The 7,206-nt window shown below is 37.1% G+C and overlaps 1 protein-coding gene across 1 annotated transcript; it reads left to right on the top strand.

Annotated features, from left to right (window-relative positions):
• The first annotated feature begins 602 nt into the window (after positions 1-602).
• Positions 603-4,426, top strand: dnal4b (dynein, axonemal, light chain 4b). Its single transcript, XM_079807478.1, has 4 exons — positions 603-707; positions 1,099-1,181; positions 3,052-3,135; positions 3,231-4,426. The coding sequence occupies exons 2-4, from the start codon at positions 1,110-1,112 to the stop codon at positions 3,393-3,395; spliced, it is 321 nt and encodes a 106-aa protein (XP_079663604.1). The 5' UTR covers positions 603-707; positions 1,099-1,109; the 3' UTR covers positions 3,396-4,426.
• Positions 4,427-7,206: the final 2,780 nt, after the last annotated feature.

The following is a 7,206-nucleotide window of genomic DNA, read 5'->3' on the forward strand; positions in this document are numbered from 1 at the left end:
GTATTTTTATAAATGATTTATCCATGCACATCATTCCATCTCTTCTATGATGATACGTTTACTGGCGTGAGGGCGGGATAACCTGTCACTCACATGAGATCGAACAATAGCAAACCACAACCATCCAGCCATCCAATCAATTCCCAAAATCAAGTCCCACCCTACATCTTTATTTAAAGCGTGTTGCAAAATTTTTATTTATAATTTAAAGTCTTTAAAATATAAGAAATGTAAATCCAAAGAGCCAACTTCTTATGTATTTGGTATTTTTTTTAATAAAGTAAAATATTACATAATGTAGGCTATTAATCTTTACATTCCAAAATATCATTCTGCAAATGAAAAAGCACATCAAATACACACATATATGACACACCCCAGGTTTAGTGCGAAACAATCCTTCTAAAATAATCCTAAACAAGACATGGATAAATCCTATGTAGTATTGTGCATTTCCATGCTTTGTCCCAATAGATATTACGAAATAAAGAAGACTAAAAAAATATTGCTAAATGACCATAGAAATTCTTTATATACCGGTGCATGACGTGTTCGCGACACACCCACGGACCAATCACGACGAGCTACACTTTGCGAAAGGCGGGGTTACGCGCTCAGCTGACGCGCAGGAGTGGTTGCTATGGTGGACATGGGCTCCTTAGCGACGTCGGTTTAAGCAAATAGAACTTGAGTTTCTTTTCATCACGGTACGTAAATGTCTCTTAAAACTTCCCGCGTTAGTTTATATGCAACGTTAAATACTTAGGTGGCGGGAAAACTTTAATGGAAATAAAAGCTAGAGACCCAGCCAATCTAACAGAGCTAACAGTGCTAACAAGCTAGCAGGTTGCCTGATATGACACTGTACGGTTTCCAAGCAAAATAATCGGTTCATAAACATGCAGAACTATTAGTAACCACCTTAAAATATGTATTTATATAATATTTATATTATAAAAAAAACTACTATGGCATTAACGTTGTTTGCACACAATGTACCATGGTAATATCATGTTATTGAACCCTATGATGATAGAAATGTCCTACCACAGTTTCTAATTTCTGGTATATTAAATATGTCCATGTTTCATCTTCCAGATCTAAACATCATGGCAGAGACAGTTGATGGCAAGAAGGACGAGGCAGACTATAAGAGACTACACAGCTTTCCTCTCATACGGGTAAAAACTGTTGCATGAATGGGTTTGAATCTTCCATGATCTCATTTTATTAGGTTCAAATTCTGGGGATGATTTTGATGGTGCTTGTCAAATAATTCACCAAAAATCACACTTCAGAAACCACCAAAAATCTGGTAAAAATATTAACATTAATACTTATTTATGTGTACTGTGTACTCATTTACACCATTACAAAAAAACAAAACAAAAAAACCCCAAATGAGAACATTTGACGTACAATCATTATACAAATAAAAAATGTAAAACTATTGTTACTTTTTTTTTTCACAAGTTATGAATATTATAAAATATGGAATCTTCTTTCCGTCACAGAATAGTACAAAAGTTAGTTGTGATTTTTTTTTTTTTATCTCACAATTCCAACTTTTTTTTCACAATTGCAATTTTATATTAATTTCTTTTTTAAATAAAATCAGATTTGTGAGATATAAAATTGCAATACGAAATTTGTTTCTCAAATTGTGAGAAAAAAATTCACAACAAATTGAGTGTTTAAAAGTTCTAAAGAATTGCAAGATATAGACAATTCTGAGGGGAAAAAGTCAGAATTACTTTTTTTCTTTTTATGTTTTTATGTCGGATACAAGCTTCCATAATAAACAGTATAACTATTTAAAAAAAAAAACGTTTTTCTGTGTGCTTTCCTGAACTCAAACAGTAGGCATACTGTAAAAAAAAATATGATCAATTAGTTATGAGAACATATGCTTTTACATTGCTTTAACTCATCAAAATAAGTTAAGCAATTTTCAACTTTTTTCATAAGTTATACAAGATTCAACAAATTGTTTAAGTTAGTTGAAATTACTTAAACATCCAAGTTGTTTGTCCTTAAATTTAAGGCAGAAACTTATTTTTTTTACAGTGCACTCACAACGCCAAGGTCATAGGTTCGATTCCCAGTGCATTACCGGGAATCCCCCATGCATTACCTGTACGCTGTTAAACACAGTGTACTTTTTAAATAAAAATGTCTGCCAAATGCATAAATGTAAGTGTCAATTAGAGCTGCTCTATTTGATCGTTAAAAGGTCACAATCTCGATTCAGACACCCACGCGATCTTATTCCTAAATAACATTCTCTTTGTCTATTAAATATTTGACAAACATTCAGATCTGCGTTTGCGCTGCTGCTGACCCAGAGAAATCATTTGTCATGTATAGGTATTAAACAGCTTCACAAACAGTCTTTTCAACCACACAGTATCGTTATTTCTGTGTTAAAAATATTCTTATTATCACAGAAGAACGCAAACATCGTAATTGTAATATACACCGATCATCAGGCATAACATTATGACCTAATATTGTACTGACCTAGTATTGTATTGTATACACGGGCCAGCCTTCGCTCCTCACATGCATCAATGAACCTCTGCCATCCATGACCCTGTCGCCGGTTCATCACTGTTTCTCCTTTGGACCACTTTTGATAGATACTGACCACTGCAGACCGGGAACACCCCTCAAGAGCTGCAGTTTTGGAGATGCTCTGACCCAGTCGTCTAGTCATCACAACTTGGCCCTTGTCAAACTCACTCAAATCCTTACGCTTGCCCATTTTTCCTGCTTCTAACACATCAACTGTGAGGACAAAATGTTCACTTGCTGCCTAATATATCCACCCACTAACAGGTGCCGTGATGAAATGAAATGAAATGGTCATAATGTTATGCCTGATCGGTGTGACTTTCGCATGCACATTTCACAACATGCCAGAGTGTTGGCACTTTGCAGGCATGTTCATTACCCTAAATGAGAAAAAAGTCACACAACTTCATGAAAAACATCAATCCACCAAAAATCGATGTGGGTCAAATTGACCCGCAACGTATATTTCCTCCACAGCACACAGATATGCCTGAGGAGATGCGGGTGGAAACCATGGAGCTCTGCGTCACAGCGTGCGAGAAGTTTGCCACTAATAATGAGGTTAGCTCACATTGTCATCTAGGAGAAGCCGTTGCGATATTAATACGATCTCCCTTGTGATTTTTCATTTCCTACGGTTATTTCTTTCTCAACAGAGTGCCGCTAAAATGATTAAGGAGTCGATGGATAAGAAGTTTGGGAACTCTTGGCATGTGGTGATTGGCGAGGGCTTTGGTTTCGAAATTACGCACGAAATGAAGAACCTTCTTTACATGTTCTTTGGGGGAAGTTTGGCGGTGTGCGTATGGAAGTGTTCCTAACTCAAACACTGGCAAACTCACTTTTCATGTGCTTTCTGACTTTATAATGGATGTGCCACAAGTATGTATGTTTTTTTATTGTTCGATTGTATAACCTGTACTTAACAGGGTGCATTTTAAATGCAGGGTGCATTTTATTTTGAATGTAGCATTTTATGTTTTCATCTTCATGTTAACAGTTGGCTGGCAGGCCATCTGTGGGTTTTATTGTCTATCTCCGACGCTCTTTTTCTCCATCTGTCTCCTTTCTGTCCGTCCTGTTTATCATTTCTATCCTTTACATTTTTTTTCCCTGAAGGATAAAGTATTTTTATAAGACAAAATGCTATTTTTTAATGAATTATGTGAATACGTATGATCTGTTTTTAAAACTTCAGATATTTTATAAGAGTTGTACATTTTGCACAACTGCAATGTGTATTTGTTTTTATTAATGACTATTATGTCATTGTCTTGTGTAATAAAATCCCATTAGAAGTGAAACTCTTTTGTACCTTTTTGAACCTAAAGGGAGGGTTTTTGGAGCATATGCCATTTAAAGAGATATTTTTGGTTCCCCAAACAGTTTTTAAAGAACCATTTTTTTCTTAGATTGATGAACATTAAATCTTTTCCACCATAAAGAACCTTTTGTGGAATGGAAAGTTTCCATGGATGTTAAAGGTTCTTCATGGAACCAAAGATGCCAATAAAGAACCTTTATTTTGAACAGTGTAAGGGATAGTTCACCCAAAAATGAAAATTAGCCCATAATTTACTCACCCTCAAGTCATCCTAGGTGTATATCCCAGGTGAAAAATGCATACTATTAAATGCATTAAAAATGTACTTGAGAATGTTTTTAATACAGTACAAATACACTGTAAGGCTGTGTTCACACTTGACGTGTTTTTTGACAAGAAAAAGTTGACAAGAGCTCTCTTTTTAGTAAAAAAAAAAAGCTGGAAGCATTTGGTTCCTATAGCAGCCGAGGGCGACTTTTGTTGCTATAACAACAGCTGCAACAAGAGTGCTATGTGGTGCAGAGATACAAAATGTAGAGAAAGAGAAAGTTGGCTCATGCGTTGGCTTTTGAAGTGAACAGGGAGAAGAATGTCGGTTCACAGTGACGTTTGTGGGTGCACGACATTATACGGCGAAGAAAACCGTATGATGCTTACAATAATTTAGTCCAGGAGCTCCGGTTGGATGATGCGCGGTTTGTGGCATGTTTTAGACTTAAAGGGTTAGTTCACCCAAAATGAAAATTCTGTCATTAATTACTTACCCTCATGTCGTTCGACACCCGTAAGACCTCCGTTCATCTTCGGAACAGAAATGAAGATATTTTAGTTGAAATCTGATGGCTCTGAAAGGCCTCCATTGGCACAATGGCACGGTTCACTCTCAAGACCCATAAAAGGTACTAAAGACGTCGTTACAAAGTCCATCTCACTACAGTGGTTCTAAAATAACAATGAAGCGACGAGAATAGTTTTTGTGCGCAAAAAAACCCTAAATAACGACTTATATAGTGATGACGATTTCAAAACAAGGCATCATGAAGCTTCGAAGCGTTATGAATCAGCGAGTCGAATCAGCGGTTTGAATCGCCAAATTTCAGCAGTTTGGCGGTTTGACACGCGATCCGAATCATGATTCGGCTCATTGATTCATAACGCTTCGAAGCTTCATGATGCCTTGTTTTGAGAGTGAACCGTGCCATTGTGCCAATGGAGGCCTTTCAGAGCCATCAGATTTCAACTAAAATATCTTCATTTCTGTTCCGAAGATGAACGGAGGTCTTACGGGTGTCGAACGACATGAGGGTAAGTAATTAATGACATAATTTTCATTTTTGGGTGAACTAACCCTTTAACAAAAGTCAGTTTGAAGACCTGCTGCAAATCATTGCTCCGAAACTACTGCGTCCCAATTCATCTACTTGTACTACGACCTAGAAGTAAACTCTTTTTGTGAAGAAAAAGTACATACTTTTGAGTGTGTAGCAGTATGCAAGCTTTGAGACATACTACTTTGTCATCTATAATGGACTCTGTTGCTTAGTTACATGCATCCCGTCACCGTTTAAACTGCCCTGTCAATCATCTTCACCGTTCAAATCCTCCACATTCAATTTAATTTCCTACCGTATCGCAAAGTAGTGTAGATGCACGTTGATCTGCCATGCGTGGGTCTAAATGCAGAGACTCCCCTCATGTGTTTGCAGTTTAAATATAATGATGCATTTAAAAGTTAATGGCCAAACGTATCAGTACAAAAGTTCACAATGCTGCTGCAGGTGAAATATAATGTGGATATCATTGAGTAAATATCTTTTCGTCAGGTTAAAAACTGATAATTGCTCACTCAAACCCCTTTATCTAACCCTTTCTACTTAACCGCCGGACTCCCATAACCGTCATGTTTACTTTTTATCCACGTTTGTAGTTCTAATTGAATCCTCGTCCATCTCGCAATGGGTTGTGGGCAATATCAGCCGTTAGTGTGCGTCGATCTGAACTTCGAATTCTGATCGGAAATATTAGACCATACGGGAATCTTTGGAATACTCTTTTCAACATAAGATTTGGGACATACTAATTATTTTTCCGAATACTATTTAGTACGGATAGTATGCGAATTGGGACGCAGCGTAGCACAATTAGTCAATCTACCGGCACCTTCTCCATTTTTGTTGTTGTTATGGAAAAGAGTCAGGTCTTGCTACTCGCTTGTCAACAAGGCGCTTGATGTCGGGCGTTTTTATCAGAAATGTTGAACTATTTTTCAACTTGAAAAGACGCACTGAGCTGCAGAAAAAGACGTTGGCGTTTAAAAAAGCGCTCATGACTTTTTTGAAAACATGGTTTACTCCATTCGGTTGTTAAACTTCATAAAGCTTCGAAGCATTATGAATCAGCGAGTCGAATCAGCAGTTTGAATCGCCAAATTTCAGCAGTTTGGCGGTTTGACACGCGATCCGAATCATGATTCGGCTCACTGATTCATAACGCTTCGAAGCTTCATGATGCCTTGTTTTGAAATCGTCATCACTTTATAAGTCGTTATTTAGGGTTTTTTTGCGCACAAAAACTATTCTCGCCGATTCATAAAGTTATTTTAGAACCACTGTAGTGAGATGGACTTTGTAACGACGTCTTTAGTAACTTTTAAGGGTCTTGAGAGTGTAAAGTGCCATTGTGCCAATGGAGGCCTTTCAGAGCCATCAGATTTCAACTAAAATATCTTCATTTCTGTTCCGAAGATGAACGGAGGTCTTACGGGTGTCGAACGACATGAGGGTAAGTAATTAATGACAGAATTTTCATTTTTGGGTGAACTAACCCTTTAAGTCTGACGTCACGCGGCAGCGCTTCCGGGTCCAAACGCTCTCTCTCAAACCACAAGAAAAACAACAAACGATGCTAACATACACACACAATGTGGTGTAATACTACAAAAAAATTATAATCATAACCTTTATCTCCATACCAAAATTCCAGATGGCCAGACAGTGATTCATCTTTTATAAATCGATAAAATATTAATATATGTGACGCTGTGAGCACAGAGACTATAGACTGTAAGTATTTAAAATATTTCACTTTTTAAAATATTTGATGTTTAATATGAATAAATAGCGCCCATAAACGGCCGTCGATGGCATTCTCAAGTGAAACGATTTGAGGCTTGGACCCAGAAACGGCGTTCCTTACGTCATGACTTAACAAGCGGATAGGATTTTAATGTAAAACAGACGCTGACAGCTTAATTTATATAAAAAAAAAAGTCCTGGCTCTTCCAAGCTTTATAATGACAGAGTGAATGA

The sequence above is a fragment of the Gobio gobio genome (assembly GCF_949357685.1).
Source record: "Gobio gobio genome assembly, chromosome: 24".
Lineage (NCBI taxonomy): Eukaryota > Metazoa > Chordata > Actinopteri > Cypriniformes > Gobionidae > Gobio > Gobio gobio.

Coding starts and splice junctions, on each gene's coding strand:
- dnal4b (XM_079807478.1), top strand. CDS start 1,110: ATGGCAGAGACAGTTGATGGCAAGAAGGACGAGGCAGACTATAAGAGA. Junction 1,182..3,051: donor ACAGCTTTCCTCTCATACGG/GTAAAAACTGTT, acceptor TTTCCTCCACAG/CACACAGATATGCCTGAGGA. Junction 3,136..3,230: donor AGTTTGCCACTAATAATGAG/GTTAGCTCACAT, acceptor CTTTCTCAACAG/AGTGCCGCTAAAATGATTAA.